This window comes from Vipera ursinii, assembly GCF_947247035.1.
Source record: "Vipera ursinii genome assembly, chromosome: 2".
NCBI classification, from domain to species: domain Eukaryota; kingdom Metazoa; phylum Chordata; class Lepidosauria; order Squamata; family Viperidae; genus Vipera; species Vipera ursinii.
The window spans coordinates 207709136-207735770 of record NC_139513.1 but is presented as its reverse complement, the minus strand read 5'-3'; the positions used below and the strand labels follow the sequence as shown (position 1 = coordinate 207735770).

General features: G+C 38.1%; 1 protein-coding gene across 1 annotated transcript; it reads right to left on the bottom strand.

Annotated features, from left to right (window-relative positions):
- Positions 1-2566: 2566 nt before the first annotated feature.
- Positions 2567-25897, bottom strand: SHOC1 (shortage in chiasmata 1; the record flags this gene model as incomplete). The annotated part of the gene is made up of 17 exons (XM_083351153.1): positions 2567-3332; positions 7043-7970; positions 9607-9756; positions 11085-11216; positions 12739-12832; positions 13282-13403; positions 14543-14654; positions 15381-15498; positions 16630-16814; positions 16934-17003; positions 17487-17559; positions 19308-19489; positions 19861-19964; positions 22056-22236; positions 23499-23651; positions 23900-24047; positions 25472-25897. 17 exons carry the CDS (start codon positions 25895-25897, stop codon positions 3232-3234), a joined length of 3279 nt encoding a protein of 1092 aa, XP_083207279.1. The 3' UTR covers positions 2567-3231.
- Positions 25898-26635: the final 738 nt, after the last annotated feature.

The window sequence follows — 26635 nt, the reverse complement described above, 5'->3', positions numbered from 1 at the left end:
AAACCCTTAAATTACTGGGATTTTTTTTGTGGCACGAAAACACATTTAATGGGTGGGTTTGAAATACAAAGAATCTGACCTGTGTTAGAAAAATAGAAAAGATCACATCTGCCTCAGCTACTTCCAATACATCCATGACAAAAAATTAACAGCCTGCCAAGAGAAATTATTATGCCCATCTAGATGCTAATGTCAGTAATTTGCAGAGCTCACAAAGAGCTTGTATCCAGCCCACAGAAACTTCCATATAGGTAGCCCTCAACTTACAACAGGTTGTTTACTGACCATTTGAAGTTACAATGGACCATCCCAGAGTTCTTCAAAGCTGGTTTCAAAGTTTCAACAGCTCCCCTCCCTATGGTCATGTGATCACATTTTGGGTGCTAGGCAACCAGCCCACATTGATGGTTGCTTACACTGTCCTATGATTTTCAGCACTCTTCTTTTTGCCACATTTGCACTAATTTGCATGGATGAACACAACAGCACTACACAACAGCACTATTACATTTGAGAAATGGCTTTGATGATGCCTTTTTAAGAAGTTGCAATATGTATCTTGAGAGGAAGTCAATATAAAAAAATCTGATAATTCTAAAGAGGACAATGGAGACAAGAGAAAGGGTGTGGAAAGAAAAAAATAAATCAACCCAAGGAACTTCCTTGAAATACCGTGTACTTGAGATCAGCAGTTCAAAACACTTATTCTTAAGAGCAAATGTTTTTAAAAACGTTTTAAACTTTTAAAAAACACCCTATGCAGTGAGCTCTACAGATAAGTGCACTTTTAAGACAGTAATGTCATCAAGAATGCTTTCCCGAGGCAGATTTATGCTTTCCCATAGCTGTTTCCAGTGTGACTCACAAAATCCATCTACATATATGGTATTTCGTTGGGACATGTTTGCATCTGATTTGGCATATAGCGTAAACCACGCAGCACCTTGATCGCCATACATAAGCCTGCTTAATTCGCTGTAATCGTGTTCTAGTGTATCATCTGAACTAAAACTGGAAATTGGACCCCAAGTCAAATGGCAGAAATGCTCACAAAGTTGACCCACTCCTGGCGCAGCGTCTATGCTGTTCTGGCTATTTTCAAACTCCATGGATTGCAGGGCATGAACTGGAGACACACGGGGGATAGGGAAAATCTTCAGTTGCATTAAAAAAAACAAAATGGGAAGGGTCAGCCAACTACGACAAGGAGATGACAAAAAAGAGGGAGACTGGCTTTAATCTGTGACCTCAATTTTACCCTGGTTGTCTTCCTTTCTCCATGTTGGTTGGCAGGGAATGAGCATCCTCTAGGCTTCTCCATTGAGGGTTTCTGCAGAGCTCTATTCTTTGTCCTTTCCTTTGGAACATCTACATGAAACTGCTGGAGAAAGTCATCTGCCAATTTGGAATCCAGGATGTGTGGGATTGGATAGGGAGGAACTGACTCATAGCAAAACCAATTGGCTAGGGGTGCTTGGGCGATTCAGGTCTGGGGATGTTCTGACCTTGGATGGGGTTGCACTTACCAGTTCAAGGGAGACATGCAATTTGGGGGGGGTGTCTTCCTGAACACCCAGAAAGTGATGGAACAGGTGGCAGATATGGCGAAGGAGGCCTTTGCCCAGCTTCGTTTGGTGTGCCAGTTGCATCTTTTCAGAGATTAGGTGTGTGAAGGAGTGATGGTGTCATGTCTGCTCTCTTCAAACATAGCTGTACTCCTGCCGTGCCCCTTCCCACAATCATTCGTCCATTCCCTCAGAACTACTCACAGGCATTCAAGCTGGTGTTCCAGTTGCCTTGCTAACTGAGCCACCTCCTGGTGTTTTCAAGGATGTGCTGATGTCCAGAGGCAGCTTCACCCGGGCTTTTGAGCTTTAGACAAAAGCAAATGCTAAGAAAGAATGGAAAAAGGGGTGCAGCAAAGATGAAAGCAAAAGACCTACAGGCAAGAAAGCGAAGATTGGCAGCTATTACAGCAGAACTTTCATTCAATGGCCAGGACCAAAAGTTTGGTGGAACTAGAAGTAGGAGGTAGAAGAGGAAGAGTCACACTGAAATAGCACCTCATCCCAGCTAGTGCAAGAATGTTTGGAAAAAGATAAATAGACTTTTGAGACTAGTTTCAACTTGAGAATTAGAAGAATAAGTATTAAAGGACCGAGTATTAAAGGCACATTTTATGTGGCAACGTCACCTTGCAAAGTGTAGAAGGGTGGAACTGACCAATGGGATAACTTTGTTGGGGAAGGTGTGTATCGCAATAAAGAATTTTGTGCAGGTTTGCTATGCTGTGGTATGCCTGGTTCTTGGAGAGGAAAGAACCCTCATAGGGATAAGGGTGGGTAAGTGGAAGCTTCAGATATCACTCATACCCTGTCATCTCACGGCCTGATTACGGCAATGAGCTCTACGTGGACTATCCGTGAAAACCACCTGGCAGCCTCAGCTAGTCCAGAAAGCAGTGGCATGAGCAATGATAGCATGCCTTGGTATCGCTCATTTAACACTTCTCTTTGCGAACTGCACTGGTTGCCAGTTTGCTTTTGGGCGTGATTCAGCGTGCTTTTTGCTACCTATAAAGACCTAAAGGGCCCGGCTATTTGAAGGGCTGCCTGTCTCTTACTACATCTGCCTAATCAATCTGATCTGGCAGGATTTGTGCACTCCATTGATTCATATCTAACTCGAAGTAGAGGACAGGGAAATCTTTTATCTCACCAAGGCAGAGAATATACCTAATAATCCTGCCTGGGTTTTTTTTTTGTTTTGAGATTTTACACAGTTGATTCACTTGACCAGATACTAATCATTTACTGGGATAACAACTGCTATGTAGAACTGAACAGGCAGACTACTAAGATCTGATGTCTCACATTCTGACAGCTGTGACGACTCTCTCTGACCAAACTTTTCCAAAGTCTGTATGCAATTTCAGATACATTTCTCTTATGTATAGTGTATATAAATGAATTAGACAGATTATGCATAATTCAACTCTAGTATTTTAATGTAATTGTCATAAATAGCATCAGTTTTTTCTAATAAACCCTTAACTTTTATCCTATTCCCTACAATTGCAAAAAGTCCATGTTTATTTTTTTAAAAAAATAATTACATATAAGATTGAAACAAATTGTAAATAAGTTACTGTAAAAGAAGATTAAGTCTGCTACCTTTGTTTTTATGTATTGTACACAACAAAATTCTTAAAAGTGTTAGCCTCCATTTCTTCTAAAAAAACTTTAGACGTGTTTGGCCGTCATGCCTCCTGGGATCTTTTTCAAATGTTAAACGCCTTTTTTTAAGCTGTGGTAATTCCATAAATTCTGAACCTGCCCCCCAAAAGAGAAAGAATATAAAAAAAGAAGAAATAATTGTCAAATAAGCAGTCTATAACTATACAGATTTAGTCCATATAGTCTATCCCCTAATAAGATAAAATATATATTCTCAGCTCTTTAAAGCAGACATGTCAAACGTATTGGGATGGTTTTGCTATTGCCGGCAATGGAATGGAGGTGGCTTCCGGATGACACATCTGGCCTGTGGGCCGGCAGTTTGACACCCCTGCTTTAAAGTGTAATTGACAGAAGTTATTTCAAAAGTTCTTAATTCTGTACATTTATTAGATTCATGCTTGCCTTCCTTCTCACACACATATATATTCTTCCAAAGGGAAAATATACCTGAGCTCTCCTAAGAAGTATATTTATACATTTTATGTCACTTATACTTTAGAGAAATAATATCAAATGCCATTCCAAGCCAGATGCACACAATCTGAAGTTTCAGGATGTTATGTGGTGGCTAAAACCTTCAAGATGTTACCAAATTCCCTTTTAATCTGATATAATTGAAAAAAATCTTCAATACTTGTTAGAGAATTCATTATAGATAAGCCCAACTCTAACGGTTATATCTTCTCTTGGATCAAATCTTTGTTTTATAAGACGTCTAACCTATAGAAAACCTGTAAATATCATTTGAATATCTTTTTGAATGTGATTTTAATATGGGTTAATCTCTCAATTGTTTAATAAAACACAATTTCAGTTGTTATTTTGCCATTTTATGCAAATAGCAAATGAAACATGCCATACTTTGAATCTAATATGAAACTAATAAATGTACAGATTAAAATAAGGAACTCTTGAAATACTCTCAAAATAACTTTATTTAATTCACAAAATTAAATTAAATTAAATTTAATCAAGGTTAGTTTTTATCGGATCAGTCATTCACTTCATGGAATGGTTCCAAGCCTGCCATCCAACAGTGAAGTATTGTTCCTTGCCCTGAAAAATATGCATGTCCCTGTTTTAACCTTGAACAAAAATATTCACAGTCTCAATATTTTTCACTTTATTCCCCCTTGTGCTACTATTTTTTTCTTTCTATATTCATTTTTAGTCTTTCATGCATCTGATAGTAAAGCCTTGTCCATAAAGGCCTCTGTCCTAATTAAAATAGTCTTCAAACTGTTTCGTGATTCTTTCTCATTTTAAGAACTACAGAATAGCACCAATTCACTAGAAAATATTTAGAAAAAATAGGTATGTCGAAATATGGATTTTTGAATATCATCTTTACTACATGTGGAATAGAAGACAGCATTGCTCACAATTCTCTTACAATTCTCTTAGCTCCCCAAGGTCTGACAATAGGTGCTGCCCAAAACATTTCAATTAACTTTTCTCTGTTCAGCCCAAGCTTCCCTTAGTCAGCCTGACAATGTTTGAAGCAGAAAATTGGAAGCTGTAATCAAAACAAGATAGTAAGGTAAAGGTAAAGGTTCCCCCGCACATGCGTGCTAGTCGTTTCCAACTCTAGGGGCCGGTGCTCATCTCCGTTTCAAAGCCGAAGAGCCAGCGCTTGTCCGAGGACGTCTCCGTGGTCATGTGGCCGGCATGACTAGATGCCAAAGGTGCACAGAACGCTGTTACCTTCCCACCATAGTGGTCCCTATTTTTCTACTTGCATTTTTACGTGCTTTCGAACTGCTAGGTTGGCAGAAGCTGGGACGAGTAACAGGTGCTCACTCTGTTACGCGGCACTCGGGATTCAACCTGCCAAACTTCCGACCTTCTGATCGACAAGCTCAGCATCCTAACTCACTGAGCTACTGCGTCCCTTTTATGAACATAACTAGTACCACCACAATTTATTTCCATATATTCATTCTTTTAGCAAATAAAAGAAAAAAAACTATCAGAGGAAATGTAATAATATGAAACCCTGAACTGGAATTTTCTTTGCAATCGGTCTTGTGGAATAGCCATTAACTGATACTCTAGCCTAAATGGGAACAAAATACAAATAGGCCCTCCTATCTGCATTCTACAGAGATGGCACTGGATCAAATATGTGAGTCAACAAGTGGGCTACCCTAAAAACACTTGAATTATATCAGGATATATCATGCCGTGATTGATCGATTCATTCATCATTCAAGTTTAATAGCTGCACAACTTCAAAGGAGTCTTGGCCACAAAAGTTCCAAGAACCCTTCTGTAGACCAATTTTTGTACAAGACACGCATGTATAAACATGGTAGCTGCCATTTTGTGAATGGGCAAACATTTTGTTTCTGTTTGACATGTGTACATGCATGACCACCACCCATCTTTTCCCCGTTTCCATAATGTTGGATGTACCCAAAGTTATAGCAACTCCCTATATCTAAATGATTATGAACAAAGTTTTAGATATTTGAAAGTTTGGTGGTGGTGGAAATAACATGCTCTTTTGTATCCTGGTCTAAAAACCCGGATTTTTTTAAAATGGAAAGCTAAACATGCTGAAGTGAAATATTTTCTTTTAGAATAATGAACATAAAAATACAAGATGCTTTATGTCTCTTGGGACAGGAAGGCTTTTATCTAAAACAAAATTCTTAATTTTTTTCTGCAGGTGCATGGCCACTGGATTAAATAATAATAATAATCCCACTTTATGTTTCATCTTCAAGAGCATGGGAGTTCGTATTTTCAGTGAGCTAATTCTAGCTGTGCTACTAAATGCTTTCTATCCCCTTCATTTCTAAACTCTCTCTAACACGTTGTTAGTAAAAACATTTAAATTCAAATTAAGTATTCATTAATTCACCTGAATTATTTTGCTTCCTAGCTATTGTAATATTATAAAAATGCTTAACACAGATTTGCTTGCAACAAAACAGTAATACATAATTTTTACAGAACAAAAGGACATCTGCCATTCTTGCACATATGTGAAACAGGTCAATATGTTTGTGCTGGTGCAAAAGGGCAGCCACCATGACTATGCACATGGACTCTTAACTGCCCTTGAGGGTAGTTCATCATTGTCAGTTTTCTAGATTTCAGTGTTCAAGATGCTAACACTTTTAGCCACTGATGCATTTGCACCAATCAGAAATGACAACTCCTGGTGCTGATCTGGCTAGCTAGTTCAGGGGTAGGCAACCTCGGCTCTTTTATGACTCATGGACTTCAACTCCCAAAATTCCTCAGTCAGGATAGCTGACTGAGGAATTCTGGGAGTTGAAGTCCATGAGTCATAAAAGAGCCGAGGTTGCCTACCCCTGAGCTAGTTGATCGGTTGTGAATGCAAAGTATCAGGGAATGAGCTGACAAGCAGATTCTGGCTAATGAACGCAGAAGGCTGTGGAGAAGCCACTGGTGGCCCTCTACAGACCACTGACGACCTGTTTGTTCACTGCAGACTTGAGTATCACTGATCTAGAATAAAAGAGTGCTATAATTCCTGTCCTTAGGAAGCAGGATAGTTCAGCTCTCAGGTGCAAAAGGAAGTGGGAAGCTCTGCCACTTGCCCTAGGGAAGGAAGAAAAAAATGGTTGGATTCAGTGGTTGGCTGATCTTTTGCTGATGCTTTTTTTTGAGCCCTCCATTGAGCCCTCAATGGAAGAACGCCAAAAGCACAATTTAGACATATTTACCAAATGGTACGTCTTATTAGAACAAAGACAACATTTGAAGGCTCCCTTGTAACTCTTGGTATTCTGAGATTTAGAAAACAACAGCCTTTTGCTTTGTGCTCTTACCTGAAACATCTTGTTGTCTTCGTTCATCTGATAATGAATTAGGACCTTTCCCCCTCCTATATTCTCCAGTAAACTGAATATCCAAGTTCATGAACCCATCTGGACTGGATATGGCTTTGCCTACATGTGAACCACAGGGAGAAGAATCCATTGCTTGTAGGAATGGGGGGTTACCCCAAAATCTTTCCTCAGATTCAGGATTGCGGCTTGCTTTTCTTCCTCCTTCTAAAAAATTGCCTGAGCCTTGCTGGAACCGAACATCATTTCTACTAAAAATGAAGTGAGGAGGATGCTTGAAATCATGGAAAGAATTCAGCTGTTGCGCCAGAGGTTGAATTTTTCCCAGATGTTCATTTTTAGCATCATGATAGATAGGCCTCTTCAAGAACTCGGAGATCTCTAGCTGTTTGCCTGGGCCCACTTTTGAAACAGTAATTCTACTTCGCGGGCAATTCTCAGTAGAAAGGCTAGCGTCCCGGTTACAGTGAAAATATGGCATTGTGGTTTCCTTGTTGATATGGGAAGGTCCTCCAATATTATTCAGCGTTAAATGTGACGCATTTTTTCTTGTTTCTGTTTCCACTTTTTTCAGAAATGGGAGATCAAGCGGCCTCTCTACCCTTACATTATTCTGAAAGGGACAGGTGTCTCCTTCATACAATATTGAAAGTAGATCTAAGTTCTGTTCTTCAGTTGATTTCGGAGAGCCACGAGATCCATGCTGGCAGATACCCAGCGAACAGTTTTTGTTCTGTTCTTCTGAATACTCAGTAAAGGAACCATGTCCTTGAAATCTGGGGAACAAAGCCTCAAGAAATGGAAGTTGAGAACGAGAGCAGGTGGCAGAATTAATATTTCCTTGATGAGGCCTAATTTCTTTTTGTGTTGGTGGCTTGAAGATGTACAATGATGTGATGTCACTAAAAGTCTGAAAAAAAATAAGAAATACATCTGAGTCCATAAAAATAAAACACATGCAGCTTTTTGGTGTGCATGTTCAATGGGTTTGTAACAACTACTACAGAAACTCCAAGATGCACAAAAGTCTTATCAACACCTAAAGAAGAACGTAACTTTGGGAATCAGGGAGAAAAGCTTATGGACTGGAAAAAAAAATGCTGGCAATATTATGTTGATTACTCTGTCCCTATGCAAACTGCAACATTTTAAGAAAATGCTTCAGAATTTTTAGGTCAAAGAAGAGCATTACAGAATACTGCCAGTCCCTTGGTAGGTTGCACAACAGAGCTGTGAACATTGTTTGAAAGATATACTTCTTATCACCTGGGAAATGCAAAACAAAGTAGCCGTGCGTGCATATGCACAGCAAGCCCATAAGCTTGGCTCAAGAGGTAACTGCTTTAACAATTGGAAAAGATCAGAAGATTTGAAGGTTGTATGCCACAATATATTTCACGAACGAAGGTGAGCCATTCAAGCAGAATGGGTCCCCGCAATCATTTGTCACAAGATGTCTGTGCAATAAGGTGGGGCGAGAAAGGAGGAAACAAGGTATAAAACCAACAACATGGCACACCTTGCCATACATCAAAAACGTTTCGGAAGCTATAGAACACAGCTTCCCAGATCTGCAAGTGGGCATCGCACAACAATAACAAAGCCAATAACTATCATAAATAAGACAACAGAACAATAAAGAAAGACTTCTCTCCCTCTCCCACCAAAACCTCCTCCTTTTATATCCTCTCCTCTCTCTCCCCTCCTCCTTTTCTCTTCAGCGCAACTCCAGTTGACCGCTCCCCCCCAAGGCTGTGCGCTTCTCTCTCTCTCTTTCTCTGTCCCCTTCTCTTTCCCCATTGTCTTTCTTTTCCTCCCCCTTTCCCACCACAACTGCCTCCTTTTATATCCTCTCCTCTCCCCCCCCTCCTCCTTTTCTCTTCTCTGCAGCTCCAGCTGACTCTTCCTCCCCAAGGCTGCGCTCTCCTCCCGGAAGTGCCAATCAGCTGGAGCCCCGCTCGGATCCTGGGTGCTCAGCAGAGCCTTGGCAGCACCACAGCTCCAGCTGACTCTCTCACAGGCCTGTGCGGCAGTGCTGCCACTTTAACTCATTCCCCTGCTACACTTTTTTCACACTTTTTTTTAAGCAGTGGTTTTCAACCCGTTCGTATGCATACCACCTGCCAGGTGCTGAAGTACCACCAGTGGTAAATCTACCACAGGTTGAGGACCACTAGCCTAGGATATCCTAAACCATGCTACAGGAACACTACAGATATGATTGTGGTGTATCACGTTAATTTGAATTAATATCAGAACACTTGCGAATTGCTGATTTATAATTTTCTCGAGAAGCAGCATTTTCTGTATCTGGTTGCAAAGGACTAGGAATGACTGCAATACTGAATATGTTTGTTTTTAATTTAATGCAAAAGGTTTTTTTGTAATTGTATTGGCATAATAAGCAAATATGCTTAAGGGTGAATAAAAAAAATCCAGACAAATTCAATCTCAGGAGCTATTTTGGTTTTTTTCCTGCTTTAACAATAATCAAAGCAAAAACATAACAAATTGTATGCATCATGCTTATAGCCTGGACAACTGACCTTCAAAACCTTTTCTGGCACCTCAGGCAGAAGTTCCTGAAGCTCAGCAAAAGATGCTGCCAGGAGCCATCCCAGTGAAGAACTTTTCTTTAGCATGACCTGAGCAACTAGTGGATTCATGCATGGAAATGTAAGCAAGCATTTCTCTGCCTAGAGGGAAAAATAGAACTAGAATTAGACTTATATTTTGTTTAGGTATTCCACCATAAATGAATCCAGGCAACTGAAGATGATATGTCGTTATTTTGTTAACAACAGCTAACTGTAGTTTGGATGGTTAGCCAATTTTCCTGAAATAGTTTAGAATTTTATGTGTTTCTCTCTTTTTTATTTTAACTAAATGTGTGGGGTTTTTTTTTTTTGCTTTAAGTGCTGGTCTATGGCCAAATGAAAGTGGATTGATTGGTTATGAAATTACCTTATCGCTACAATCATCTACTGCCAAGATTCAGTAGGGAAAAAAGGGTTGGATGAATAAATGAATAGGATAAATGATATTTCCTGATGGTCAACAGTCAAGTTTGCAGAAATATCTATCATCTGAGAAATTATAGGTAACTAGTTCACTATAACATTCTCGAATTTGGGATGATGCTTGGACTCATTTCCAAAATATAACACCCCTTTGAATCTACAATTTCTGCTGTATTCATCTCACAAAATAGAAACCCATTAATTTCTCCAAATCGTTTCCTGAGGATGTCATTTTGTCCCTTGACCTTCAGTTTAATGCTGGTACAGTGCTGCTTTTATGTTAAGACCCTATCTAGAGTGACCCCTAAATACTTAGGGCCATAATGTCAATAATGTCCCTTTCTGTGTAATAGCAGCTTCCTTACAGTCTCCTTATGTCAAAGAGGGAAGGTACATACATGAGTTTTTGCTGGATTTGGTCTTAACTGGTTATCACAGTAGCATTGATCCAGCTCTACCACGGCTTCAAGTTGAATGTTGTTCAACCTCCACAAATGTTTTTCCCTGCACAGCCATTATCCATTGTTTTGTTCAGTTGCTTTTGAACTGATTCTCCCATGAAGATATTTTTATTCCTGATCTCCAAATTATCTTTGTGTGTCAGCTCCCTGGGGAACCTGAAGCAAGGAGTTGCTGTTCCACATAAAGCTGGCCGCTTTTATGCTTTGTCAAATCAACTCCCCTATCCCTAGTCCTTCTAAGAAAATCAGCCAGTTTCTCTGGGATTGCCATCCATAACAAATGCTGAACTAAACTCAGCACTTCTTGGGATTTACACAGGGCTTTTTTCCTCATAGAACCCTCAGAACGGAGTTCCAGCACCTTTTTTGGATGGAAACTTGTAGGGTAGGCAAGGTGGGTTGTATGACATGTGTGAGTTCCGGCACCTTTTCCTTTTACAAAAAAAGCACTGGATTTACATATCCTGACCTAAATGGTCTCTCAGCAGCAGGACATTAACACTAGAAGTAAGGGTGTCCTGTAAACGAAGCCAAATCACTTACTTCTGATAGCAGGACAGAAAGCCACGACTTGTTTAACCACTCCTGTGGATGTTGTTTAGAAGCCAATAATATGTGGTCAGCTATCCGGCGAACCAAAAGTGCTGTCTCTTCAACTCCTGGTGTAAGGGCCATCTAAAATATATTTGCCTTTTGAATTTAGAATGAAAATTATATGAAATAGAAAGCACAAAAATAAGCCTTTGATAGTTTAATGCCCAAGTGATGTTGCATGTTCATCACGTTAGCCTGGTTGGAAAAATGTAGTAAGACAAAGCTTTTTTAAAAAATGCTGTTCTTCTCCACAGGAAAGAAGAGAGAATGTGGCTAAAAGAATGAGAGATCAGTCATTACTAAGCTTTCTTGTATGAATCAAACTTTATGATATATTCACAGAAGGACTTTAGGCTGAGTCTTGTCACGCATATTTGAGGATGCAAAAACAAGGCAGATAGAGGGAAATACTGTTTACACCAGCCTATAGGAGAATAGCAGGCAGAGCTTGGGGGTGTGTGGGGGGGGTGAGGTTAAGAGAGTTATGAGCCTAGAGTCATTACATTCCTACAAATGGTCTAAGTCCAATCCCTCTTGAATTCTGTTGACCCTTATTTGGTGCCAATTTAGCTTTGAGTGTGGGTTACCTATATTCTTATGTATGGCCTTGAGCAATAAATCTGAACTGGAAGTTATGTGTGATCTTGATAGCAATAAAAATAGCACTTAGACTTCACAGTGCTTTACAGCCCTCTCTAAGTGGTTTACAGAGTCAGCCTGTTGCCCCCAACAATCTGGGTCCTCATTTTACTGACCTCAGAAGGATGGAAGGCTGAGTCAACCTTGAGCCGCTCAGGATTGAACTCCTGGAGTGAGCAGTGAGTTAACCTGCAGTACTGCATTCTAACCACTGTGCCACCATGGCTTGATCCTTTGTGCCTGATATTAATCTAGTCAACTCACATTCAATGTTAAATTGGCACCAAATAAAATTCAATGGAATTCAAGGGGGGGTGTTGGCCTTAGACCATGCCCCCCAGTTCTGCCTGTTCTTCTCCTACACAGTCTGAATTACTTTAGTAAAAGAATAAAAATGCAAAATCCCAGGGGTCAAATGTGCTCAATCCAAGTATCCTGACTCCTAAATTAAGGATCACATGATTGGGATGGTAGTGAGAAGGCCAGTAAAATGTACGAGGGCAATTCGGAAATAAACCTCGATTTTCAATGACAGACACTTCGTTTTCAATGACAGGCACTCACAGATACAGAACTTTTATTATACACATTAGAAAACTACAGCATTACATTACTTTTCGACATAATCACCATTCAGATTGAGGCACCAGATTTGGTGCCGAGCGACTACTACTAAGGAATTTCAAACTTAGTTGATAAGTTATGATAAGTGCCTCAATTTGAATGCCGATAATGTCAAAAGGTAATGTAATGTAGTTTTCTAATGTGTATAATAAAAGTTCTGTATCTGCAGTGTCTGTCATTGATGACCAAATGGAGGTTTATTTCCAAACTGCCCTCGTATACAGAACAAATCTGGGTACTGAATGCTGCATGTATAATAATCCTTTGCTGTCTGAGACATAATGATTATATTATTTCTAATATGGGAACATAGTGACACATACATTTATGCACAAATTACCTTCACTTCAAAGTCTTCTGATTTTTGTGCGAAAGAAATCAAGGCTGCATAAATTAAAGCAAGATGATGCAGGGATTTTCCAGTTAGGCTGTATCTAAATAAAACAGCATATTTTATTATTGTTCTCTCTCTCTCTCTCTCTCTCACACACACACACATTGTCACACACACAAACACAGGTTTTTTTTATGAGAAAGGTTAATGATACATGGGGATGTGAGAGGTAGATAAAGACATGATAGATGAAACTTGAGTAATTTCAAACATTTTAATGCATGAAATAGTAATAAAAACACTTGTATTTCTTCAATTATAAGAAAGCAAACACAAGATACAGGTTTATTTTGAACAGGCGAGAGTACTGCTTCCATGATTTGCTTTGCATTTTAACAACTACAAATTTTAATGTATTAAGGTATTCCGGAATATCTCCATTGTTTTGGCAACAATTGTGCAAGAACATCACAATTCTAACTTTTATTTTTTAAAAAATGTATACTTCAAAATTTAAGCTTAAGAATTCATTTAAAGCTTTTTACCTACTTAGAATTTAATCTTTCTCTGGAGTATAAAATAATCCAACAGGAGGCATACTGGAGAGATAGCGCCATCAGTCTTAAGACAATATTATTAGAGGAGTTTTCATAACTGAGTTCTTCCATGTTCTACAACAAAATGAGAAAAAGGCCCAGTCACACACTCTCAGCCTAGTCCACCTCATAGGGTGGTTGTTTTGGGAAAATAAAGGCAGGAAGGTGTGTTGGATATGTTCACTGCCTTGGGTTATTTGTAAAAATAATAAAGGTGGGGTACAAATAAACAAATACTGCTACTACTAATAAAATTGCCATGAAGCAGGTAAATAAACTGATGTGTAGTATTATAAAATAATTGGCCAAAGATATGATTGATACTATAATAATTTGGTAAGACTACTATATCCGAGCTGCAAAAATGTGGAAAACCTCTAGTCTAGAAGGCAGCAAGAAAATGCTATGCTGCCACCTAGTGGTGACTGAAGTTTAACTGTTCAGGCACAGTATTGTAACCATAAATTTGGCAAATTACATATTTTCTGGAGGCTGATACTAGTATTTCTTCAGACCAACAAATTTTATTTGAAGGCAGAAACTTTCATGAGTGTACACATGCACGAAGTGGCTAAAGTGTAGAGAGCCATGGTAATGGCACTGAAGGGGACACAAACAGTGGTGGGATTCAGCTGGTTCACACCACTTTGGCAGAACTGGTAGCTAATTTTTTGTTGCCCAGGCCCAGAATGGACTTTCGGAAGTGGCATCCACACAGAGAACCGATAGTTTGCAAATTTGAATCCCACCACTGGACATAAACCATTACAAAAACAAGGACAAAATTGTTCCTTAAGTCCTGGGAAAGAAGATAATTATTAGGTAGGAGGACGCTCAGGCTACTCCTTCCTTACTCAATGGGATACAAGAGGGAGGGACCCAGACTTGTAAGATTCTGTCAGTACAGCCCAGTGTTTCTCAATGTTAGCAACTTTAATAGGTCTGGATTTCAACTTCCAGAATTTCCTAACCATGCTAAAGTTGAGAAACACTGATCTATCTCAATAATGTTTAGTTCAAGATACAGATTGCATGCAAAACAGATTATTCAGTTTCTCTTTGTAAAAAAGTGAGAATAATTCTAGTATATACATTATGACACATATTGTGGATATTTATCAAATAATTAAAAATGTATATGTGCCTGTGATATGAATGCAAGGCAACTATATATAGGAATACGTGATAATAGTATTGTGATAATATTTTTTTACCTGCATAACAATAGCTGTGCATTCATCTATAGTCACCACAACATAATGTTCTGTGCCTCCAAAATAGTTTAAGGCCTCGCAGCAGTTTCTTTCAATTAAAGTAATATTATACCTGCATGTGAAAGTTCTTGTCAGTAATCCACTGAATATATTACAATTCTGCTGTACCCACAATACAACTTCCAACAATCATGTCCTGCCTATGTCACTAGTGACTTACTACAGTATATGCTAAGTACAGTTCTCTGATGCCTTCTTCAACTTGTGTAAGATAAGAAAATGTTTATTATCATTTACTGGCCTTACAACACCACACATTAAAATGAAATTCCAATGCCTCGCTCTCAAAACAAGGAATACCACCCACCAAATGATGTCACCATCGCAAGGATAACAGTAATGATATAATAACAGCAGCAGCACCAAAAATACCAAGTTATACAAAATTGACACCAAAACTTATATTAATCACAATCCATTTTGAATACTTAGTGGAAAAAAAGTATCTTGAGAGTTAACAAGATTGACACTATATTGAACAAAGGTTTCACAGAATCTAGTTGTTCTGCTTTTGGATAAAATGAAGCCTCCTCCCAGAAGGCTGAAGCACAAATCAAGGTCCAGTCCATACACTCTATATTTTTGGCTACTTCTCAGTAAAAAAATAAGATGAATCTATGTGGGCCTTAATGCAGGAATAAAAGTGTTTTAAAAAGTAAACTGACATAAATATAAGGCAAGACAAATGTAAGATTACATGGGGCTTGGAAGGAACATGCACCAATGAAAAGGATCTGAAAATTTGAACTTCTCCTTCCCTTGGAGTTTCACTACTTACTTGGATTCCAGTAACTGAAGGATTTCTGGGGTATTGAGAAGTCCTTCAGATGTCAAAAAAACATAAGGAATTGACAACCTCAGAAGATCATATCCAAGATTATCACTTAAAAACTCTTCTAGAAAACAAATAACATCAACATTTCATTAAAAACAAGAACTAGGCAAAAAGATTTTTTTTAAAAAAAAATATACAGTTCCAACTCTCTGTAACATTCAATCTGTTGGGTCAATTTATATGAATAAATAGTATTTAATTTAATTGTTTGGGTCAGCACAGAGTCAGCACAAGCTATTACATTCCTACTATATGAAAGGAATTCTTAAACTACACTTTCCAGTGTCCAAATTCAGTGCTGTCTTGCAATGCTTTTAAACTACAGCACTGACTTTAATCTCTGCCTAAAGCAAATCCCGTATCTTTTAGCTCTTTAGCAACTTTTCAGCAAGAAAAGACATTTTAATTGATGTTTAATGTACAGCACTGATCTGCACTGTCTTGCCCTATTCATTTTAACTGAAATCAGCAGATAGAAAGAAGATCTGCGCAGATCTGATTCTCTCTAGCAAAGGCTGACATACAGTACACATTAAAATCTTCATACCCTGAAGTGCCTTATAAGAAGTGAAGGACAATTAATATAGTATAACATACTGGCTAAACCTTAAAATCTTACCTATTTACATAAGAAAAAAAATCTTTTGCTGTTAATTCAAATAGGTTGTTTTTGGAAAACTACAAGCAGTCAATTTCACCACCCATCAGTATTAAAAATGAACCTAATATTTTGGTACATGGATTTATTTATAAAATTTACATCTCAAGGTAACACCAAGGATCACAGAGATGATACACATAAACAACTTTCAAGCTGAATAATATAATATGAAATTCTACTAACACACAAATAGTTCACCAGAAAGACTAATTATGTAAGGTAAAGGTAAAGGTTCCCCCGCACATGCGTGCTAGTTGTTTCCAACTCTAGGGGCCGGTGCTCATCTCCGTTTCAAAGCCGAAGAGCCAGCGCTTGTCCGAGGACATCGCCGTGGTCATGTGGCCGGCATGACTAGATGCCAAAGGCGCACGAAACTAATTATCTACAGCTCCATAATTAAAAACAATTTTACAAATTAAGTTTTTTCTCTCTAGAAAATAATTATGTACAAACATTAGATTATTTTACAAAGCAAGCTCTAATTTTCTATCTTATTTTCTCTTCAATTTTGTATTTGAAACATTCACATACCAGTTTCAACTGCTTCTGGGGGAGCTGTTTGGAGAATTAAGTAAGGTATATTCATTTTTTTACATAGATCAATCCAACAGGAATTCTCATTGTAGTTGTACTCTATCATCAATGAAAAATTGGTCCAGGGGAAATCAGGCCCAATATGTTGATTATGTACAATGATACAAGAATATATGTCCAAACTAAAAATGAAAAGTCAAGAAAAAGTCTTAATATATCTATTTTAGTGACATCTTCTGAATACTTTTCTGAAATAATTTGAAGATATTAATATTTTTCAATAATAATTAACTATACCTACCTATTTATTATATGTTTACTCTCAAATAACATTCCTCTTTTCTTAGAATTCAAATATATGGCCTTCAAGCCTATATAAAGAGAGAAATATATTATTAAACATTCATTCGCAGTTTTGGAAAATGATATGTGGGCAATGATTAGTTATTTATCCAGCTAGTGGATAAATTAGTAAAAGCATAAAATTATTAAACTGATGCTGTCTTTATACAACTATGCTGAAATCTTTTAAAACATTTTGTAAACAAAGTTATTTATTAAACCTGTAGCATTATCTGTTGATTGTTAAATTAGTACATTTTGTTAAAGCTGGTTAAATGATCATATTTTTATACTGTGCTTTTTAGCAGTTGGCTAATATTTTTACTGCAAGCTGTAGATACATATTTGATGCATGTTACTCGGCTAGCTCCATTATAATGAGTGGAGAAAATGGAATACTATTAGAGATTTGGTAGCCTGATCAATTATATTGGAAATGAAATATGGAATAAACTTATCATATGGGTAATCTCAGCTTTCAAAGCAATATAAAAATTAAAAGTAACTTTTACCTTGCACTGTATTAATGGTATTGATTAGGACTTCTGTTTCTTCATCAAAATCCATTCTAATCACAATTACTACCTGATACAGCATTAAAAAACATTTTAGTTAAATAATTTAACAATCTCCACTTGATATTTAAGGGCTCCAACAGTAACCTGAATCATTGGCAGAGTATTTCCATGACTACAGTATAGGATTGAAGCAACAATAAATGGGAGAAAATCAGAATATACTAACGTGGAAAAATACAATGCAGTGTCATTTACTTTTTAGTGAACTAAAGATTATTCTGCTTATATGTAGGCTTCCCCCATTCTCTGGTCCTAACGAGAGCCCACCCAACCAGATCCCATAGATAAATAAATAAATAAATAAATAAACCTTTATTGTCAAAGTACAACATGTGTACATTGAGATTAACTGAGCCTCCCCCCGTGCTCTCCCCCCCCAACACACAGTGACAACAAACCCTCCATCCTACCACACAATGTGAACCAACTACACCACACACCGGTCTCCCAAGTCAATTCTGCATAAGATTATGTCCCATTTAAAAGCCTAACAGCCCACGGATAAAAGCTATTTTTCAGCCTGTTGGTATGGCTGGCTATATTCCTGTATCTCCTACCGGATGATAGTAGAGTAAAGAGATACCGTCCAGGGTGTGAGTCATCCCTGAGAATCTTCCTCACTCTTCCAAGGCAACGAGCCCTGGCGATGTCATCCAGTGGTGTCAGGGAATAGCCCACAATGTCTTGTGCTGTGCTCACTACCCTCTGTAATACTTTCCTGTCCACGGCTGTCAGACCAGCATACCAAACCACAATACCATACGAGAGGACGCTCTCTATGGTAGACCGGTAAAAGAGGGTCATTAGGTCCTGAGCCGTGAAGTATTTAAAGTGAAACCAGTACCTTGAATTGCACTTCTAAACCAACGGGCAACTATGCAGCTCTTGAAACAAAAGTGTTACTTGGATGCCTGGGGTGCACGCATAACTATTTGAATTACTGCATTCTGGACCGGCTATAGTTTCCAAATGGTTTTCAAAGACAGTCCCATATACAGCACATTATAGTCGTCTAAGGCAGAATTGTCAGTGACTATCCTTTCTATTCCAGGAAAAGTTGCAATTGGTGCAAAATCCCTCTTCACTATAGCTGTCATCTTCTCCAGCAGGTGTTGTGAGGGAAAGAAAACCCTCAGATTGCAAACCAATTATCCGGAGTATAACCCCGTTCAGAATTAAAAGTGGAATCTAACTGGAATTGGTGGTCCTTCAGACCTAAAGCCACTCCGCAATTGAGTGTCAACCTGTTACTCTCCATCCAGGCTATCTTCCAATACCTGGATAGCATTTTGGCAGCGTCGTATATTCATTCAGGAATCAACATGTGGAGTTGGGTCTCAACAGCATACTGAAGAAACAGTTTCATGTAGGTGTTGAATAGGAGTAGGCAGGCTATTAAGCCCACAACAGAGGGGGCCCAAGTACATGGTCTTTCCACCACATACCCCCACAAACTGGAGCTGTTCCTTCAGAAAGAAGGGGAACTACCGCAAAACGGTGCCCTCTACTCCCAACCCAGGAAATCGGTGATAGATTGTAATGAAAGCTACTCAGAGGTTGAGCAGGGTTTCAGAAACCCTATCCTGGTGCTTTCAGATATAATCTAGATATACTGTGTGACTAACAATATCTCTGTGCTGAACTTCAGCTTGAAACCTGACTGAAATGTTTATTTCTCCCAGTGTTCACTGCAGCTATAGTTTGACTACTTTCTCCACAATACCCCACAAATATCAGGTTCTTGGTGTTACTTACCTTATTCTGATCATTTGCATGATTCTGTACCCACTTAGAAATTTGATGCTGTAATTCTGTCACTTTGGGACTGACTTTGTGCTCCTGCACAACAAATTGCACAATTTTCAGCTGTTTCCAAATAATATCCAGGCCATAGTCTTGGAAATCTTTATAATTATCTTTTGTCTTGGACAGATATTCTGTTCAAATAAACATTATTTATCACACGTTCTACATATTTCACCTAAGTCTGTTTCAAATCCCATTTTTCTCCCTTATGGCTTCTCTTTTTAAATGATTCTTACTACATTTTAAAGCTGAACACTAAATCAAGATTTATGCCCAAGGTCTGCTCGTTCAAAGTAAAACGTTACTTTTTAAAATGTTCATAATCATTTTTTTCCATTGCTACTATATTTATTTTAAAAATTAAAGAGATTTCACTACATGTAGCCTGGCAATAAAATCTGTGCAAAATATAAATGGATTTTCTATCTTCCAATCTATGGTAGACATAGAATGCTATATTTCGATAAACCAATGTAGGACTACATCTCTTTATAAAAATTACCTAATGCAGCGTTCAAGTTACAGGTTAATAAAAGTTCACGAACTGTAACCAGCAAATGAAGAATAGCAGCATGTCTGAATGCCAAAATATCCTTTGTCTCTTTGCTACCTATAAAAAAGAGAAAAATATTAGAGATTATTCTTCCAGAACTACAAAAACTATTTAGTAAACACAATAACATTTCTTATATTTAGTTTGGTGGGTATTAAGGCCCAGGCACAAAAATCCTGTTATTAAATTTAAATATTTTGACATCTAGCACTTAATGGAGCAATTCTGACCATTAAATTAGACAATTTGTCATATAGAGCAATTTGACATCTCAGTGTAATTCGCACGTCCTCTTGCATACCTTAAATATGCTGTCAAGGGATTTATTTTTATTTTTTTGCTGTAGGGTCAAAATGTTATTGCCCCTCCTTCCCTGAGTAGAAGACTACACTGATTTGAAACTTCCTCTCACCATTGCTGACCTTAATCCCACATTTACTGCTTCTCTTTCGAATCACTGTGGCCAGGTAATTTCATTTCAAGATAAAGGATGGCAAAGCCTAACTTACTTTACCCATACTGGAGGGGATTGCTATATGGTGTTGGAATAAGTGTGGAATATGATTTTAATACTGGTATAGTTACAGATGACTTAGGGTTGGTGTCAAGATGAAAGTATATAGTGGGAATATCAGAAAAAAAAACATTGCTAGGAGATACTTACGCCATGGCTACTCATGCCATGGGAAAAAGGTTAGAATTTCCTTTTAGCAATTCAAAAGGATTGCGTTTCATAATTATTTGGAAATAGAATTAAAATGATAGTTCACCCAATAGTTTTTCTGTATTTTCTGTATTTTCCATTCTAGTCTTGCAAATGGTCTTAGCTAATATTTTCCCCATGTTTCTTAGCTGTTTTTTGCAGCAGTTTTTGACCAAGATGTTTGGTCGAAAATCAGGTGGCAACTGTGTCTCAGATGGTCCTGTTCCAGTTCTGTCCCATCTTTGTTCAGATCCATCTTGTAAAGTAGATGCCTTGGTAGTTACTGGCAAATCTCAGCATGGCAATGTAACACAACTATTTCATGTGCTGCGCTGGGTGACAGTGGCTTCCAGGTATAATTCAGGGTGCTGATTATAATATCTAGAATAATTCTTGGCAAAGGATCTGATCATTTGTGGGGCTATCTGCAATTTATGCCTGCCCATTAAGTTTCAGTCCCGCTTCTGTCTCTTAAGGTAAAGGTTCCCCCGCACATGCGTGCTAGTTGTTTCCAACTCTAGGGGCCAGTGCTCATCTCCGTTTCAAAGCTGAAGAGCCAGCGCTTGTCCGAGGACGTCTCCGTAGTCATGTGGCCGGCATGACTAGACACCAAAGGTGCACGGAACGCTGTTACCTTCCCACCGTAGTGGTCCCTATTTTTCTACTTGCATTTTTACGTGCTTTCGAACTGCTAGGTTGGCGGAAGCTGGGACGAGTAACAGGCACTCACTCTGTTACGTGGCACTCGGGATTCAATCCGCCAAACTGCCGACCTTCTGATCGACAAGCTCAGCGTTCTAAGCCACTGAGCCACCGCGTCCTTTTCTGTCTCTTAAGCAGTGTTATTTCATGGGTCGCAGAAGAGATGCCTTCTCTGTTGCTGCACCTGTCCTGTAGAATATTGTTTTCTCTCCTTCCCCTACTCTTGAAGTCCAGATGACCCTGACGCTGCTTGCTATTTAAGATCTGTATTTTTTTTAGGATAGTTTGTGTTCCCATCCAATGTGATTATTTTGATTGCTGATTAGTTTTAGCAGACTGTATTGCATGTTTTATACTGTGTGTTTGCATATGCATTTCATTCAGTGTTTCTCAATCTTGGCGAACTTTGAGATGTGTGGATTTCAACTCCCAGAATTCCCCAGCTAATCATGCTGGCTGGGGAATTCCAGGAGTTGAAGTCCACACATTGTAAAGTTGTCATGGCTGAGAAACACCAGTTTAATTGTATGCCACTCTGAATTCTTTCTGACAGGCTGGCTATATAAAATAAATAAATTAAAGCATGGATTATTATGAAGAAGATTCCTGATTCAGTCTCCAATATCTTAAGTTAAAACATCTTTATGCAAGACGGCATTAGGGAAAAAGAAATGAATAAAAATGCAATTGTACCTTTCTACTATATAGACTATGAACCATATATAATTTTAGAAAAAACTCAGCAGTCCCACCTTGTTTCAATGTGTCACTGATCACTTTCTCTTGTTGTTTCAAAAAAAACCTGGTGTTATCAGAATTAAGTGTGGCAAACCTCCAATTCTGCATGTCAAGCTTTGTAAGTTCTTTCAAAACTGGAGCCGCTGCAGCTTCCAGGATATGATATGCCTGAGCCTGACACTCTGGTTAAAACAAAGCAAAGATTTAACAAAATGCTTTTAAAGTCCTGCAAAACAAAATAAATAGTGAAATAAATCCATATTTTTATGATCGGTGATTTAGAAACTGAAGTTTTCTGATAACCAGAACACTAAAAGGCATTGTGATCATATTTTGATAAATTCATGTTTTCTTTAGAACATATATACAACAGAATATTTGCTTCTGCTTTATCTTTTCTGACTTCTTTATTTCCCAACTTCAGAGATTTTAGGCCCATGAATTACGCTAGCACTGATCCAGATTTGAATGAGGAAAGATGATCTGGCAAGCTTGTGGACATTTACACACCACCTGTCAGCAACTCTTTGCAGAAGCTTGTGCTTCTGCTCTCTGTAACTGTGGTATAATTCCAGGAAAACATATACTTAAAGAGGAGCCAACAGATAATATATAATTATTTTTTTCAAATTCAAATCAGTGCATAGAGAAATAAGAGAGTGACTTTCTTTTTCTATCTTTCTCTGTATAGATCTAATATGGCCATGTAACCTAATATGGCCATGTAACCTATTTCACAGGTCATTTCCCTCTATTTTAATTGCACATAGAATGCAATTCTGTATTTGAAAGCCTTAACAACTCTTAACCTATGGTTCTTAATAATGAAGATTCGTAGGAATAAGTGGTCCATCAAGAGTTTTTTTTTTAATCCCATTTATATCCCGCCCTTCTCTGAAGACTCATGGCGGCTTACAATCTAAGAAGCACAAACCAATGTGCTTAGCAATAGCCTTCATTCTATGTATATGCCTGCTTATTAGGGCTTTCGCCCCCCCCCCCAGCGGCATTTTTACAAAGTCAGCTTATTGCCCCCAACAATCTGGGTCCTCAGTTAATTCCTAGATAGCAGAGAGAAGTGAACGTATCATTTAAAAATTACAGCACTTTTAAATTGTGCTTCTCTACATAAAAAGCAGCATTCGTCAATTGTGATACAATGTGTACCAATCTAATTGGCTAACTTGGTGAAACACTCAATTATCAGTAGGATACATAAGCAGCCTCCTGTGAAGATTACGTTTTCTATTTCTTCTTCTTTGATGTAACCAGTTCCCTCATAATTGTCCTTAATTTGACCATCTTTTCTGAACAGAATTCTGCCTACATATCATTGTTGATTCGTTGTAAGTGGGGGAGTTTTGAGATCATTACAAAAGAATCTGAAATCCAGAGTTCCTGTTATGCAAGAAACTTTAAAACGAGGCTTTAAAATATTTAGTACCTGATGTTTTAATTTCGATGAAAGCTAATGTATGATTGTCCCTGGATTGGTTTTCCATATGTCTACGGAGGTTTTCCATAGGAACTGTCATGCCAGGAACATCAGGACTTTTGTGGCATTCGAGTGAAGGTTGTTCTTCCTCAGCATCAAATACTTAGGAAATACAAAAACATGCTCATAAAATAAGTTAAAGCAGTCTAATTTCTTACTGAATGATGTCCTTTCTTTGGAACCAAGACCTACCCTTGAGTGGTGTATTTATTAAAAAAATAAATGGATTCATGAACGAGATCAGGAGAATACTAAATTTTTCAGGTGTAGTTAATTCAATACTGTTAATATTTCTGTTGTTTATTTCGTTATGCTACTATTTGTATTCAGTAATGTTCCCATTTTCTAACTGTAAAAATCATAGATCAATGACAGTTTTGGGGAGGAAGAAGTGAATGCAGCCTGCACCAAAAATGATAGCTTCTTATACAATGAAAACCTGAAAAGCTTTAATAGCTGCATGGTACATTCAAGTGGTTGTAGGTTGCTTCTTGTTTTCTATAAAAGAAATCATAGGGAAGTTTTCTACAGAGAAATTCTAAAACATATACATAATGTAACATACAATTGCAGTTTTAGTGTGAGATCACTAGATGGTAACATAAGACTAAAAAAAGATGTAGTGCTGTACTATAGAACTTATTAGTTCTACAATTTTGTACCATAAAAATATGCTCATAAACAATGAAAATCTAATAAAGTAACTGATGCTGCTTGTTAGTAGATAAGTATTGAAAGTATTCATGAAACTTAATTAAAGTCTAAGCTTTGAGGGTCTGAATATGTGAACATAAAGAATTTAATATTTCAATGGCAATTCTGCTGTATCTATGACAAACATCATTTTTATCATCTGTGTTGGTTCTACACCACAGACAAATTATTCATCCAGTGGAAATTCTTTTTAATTAAATATATCGAGATGCTTTTTAATTAACTTGCATCCCAATTGAATTACACATTAACAAACACAATTATTTAACAAGATGGGGCTGCCATTAAGGGTCAATATGATATGTATGTTCTAATTAAATACAATGAGCTTTATTGCATATGCTTTCCATTCTGAAAACAGGAGAAGAGAATCAACAGTGGAAAAATCCAAAGGGAGTGGCAGGCTGGTAACGGGAGGAACTATATTATTCTTCCATATTTTTGTGACAGTGGTACATGGAGCTATTGATTCACAGACCATACCCTTCCCCCAATCTAATCTGACATCCCTTAGCCAAAGCATATACAAATTATATCTGTACCCCTTGACTGTGTCAGCGCATTTTGACTGATCTCTCTCGGTGCATTTCTATCAGCAAGCACAATTTTTACGCCATTATTAAAGCCAAGGTTCATTTCATTGTACATTTAAATTATAAAGTAAAAATGACAACCTCTGTAATGCTACAGCTTATCCCAGAAAGCACTTGACTGCATGCCACCCAGTTGTTCAGATTGTAATTTGACTCCTATTTTTTTGCTTAGAACTGTAGATATTCTCCCCACCAGCTGACCAGTTGACGGGAACTGCGTGTAGCTTCCCAAGATAGGCACACAGAGTAAAATGTGCAGGTGCATGAATCACATAAAATATACTCCAATAACGAACTCTAAACGCTCTTAAGAGTTACTGTTTGTTCAGATACCAGAGAATGCATTGTTAGAGATGTTTAGTTTCCCTTTCCCCACGTAGATCAAAATGTTCCCTATGATAAGGGAATATCTTATTAAGTAGTTTTAGTTTTACCATGTACTCTAAATACTGTATTCCTACATTCCTATATGATCCTTTCTGGTCTCATTGGTTTATGTGGGTAGTTCCTAATACAGCTGTAGTATTTTTTTTTTACCAGAAAAGAACATTTTAACCTAAGCTACGCTGTGCTTACAAACAGCCCACGCACAAGATTTAAAAGCTAAAGAAAAGCAATAAAACTACCTTCTTCTTGAATATCCACGTTATTTCCTTCCTCGCTTTGGCTGATCACCTGTTTAGATCTCAGAATGATAAAATTACTCAAAAGATCAAAGTCATCTTTACATTTTCTAGGCTGTTCAGGTAGAGCTGACCTGTTGCTTTGTAATGTACTACTTGCTGAGACTGAGACTTTTTTGCGGCCGACTAGTTGACTGTTTTTTTCTACTTCACGGTTTTCAATCTGCACTGGCTTTTCAGGTTCATTTTGTGATTTGGTTTGTTTGATGTGATTTTCGGTAGATACCTTGTTGTCGCCTGTAGAAATAGCATACCGTAGTGAAGTAGGTGTCAGAGGTAGCAAAGAAAAAGTCTCATTTTTGTCAGGGGAATAAAAATCCTTGGTCCCAGTATAATGAGGGGTACTGAAAATCATCATGTTGCTGTCGCAGTAGGGACTCTCGTCATCAAGCCCTTCTGAAAAGAAAAGAAAAGAAAACAAATATTTTCTGTACCTCGGGGACCACCTGCTGCCGGCGTCAACTTCCCTCCGCCCTGTGCGTTCCCACAGAGAGGGGCCTCCTCAGGGTGCCTCCGGTCAGAGAATGTCGGCTGGTGGCCCCCAGGGGGAGGGCCTTCTCTGTGGGCGCTCCGGCTTTAGGGAACCAGCTGCTGGTTGAGCTCCGGATTACACTGGACCTTCGCTCCTTCCGACGCGGTCTGAAGACCCATCTATTTGAACAAGCCGGCCTGGCCTGATGGGGATATGTTGGGGTTTTAATGGGTTTTTACATTGTTACTGTTTTATCTGGGCGATTATTTAATTCTTTTTTAATTTTTGTATTTTCTATTTATATGTGCCCTGTTCACCGCCCTGAGTCCTTCGGGAGAAGGGCGGTATACAAATTTAAATAATAATAATAATAATAATAATAATAATAATAATAATAATAATAATAATAATCATCATCATCTGTCTATTTATTTTTCGATTGAACACAGCTCAGTCAAAAACATATTCTGAATGATTATGGGATATCACAATCAATTCCAAACAATTATTTGTATCCTTTGAAATTAGGATATGCAGGAAATTCTTGCACAGCTCGAAATTCTTGTGAGCTGCAATTCAGTGGTTAACTGAAGCGGTTTGCAAATGAAACCGCAACAGTGTTTG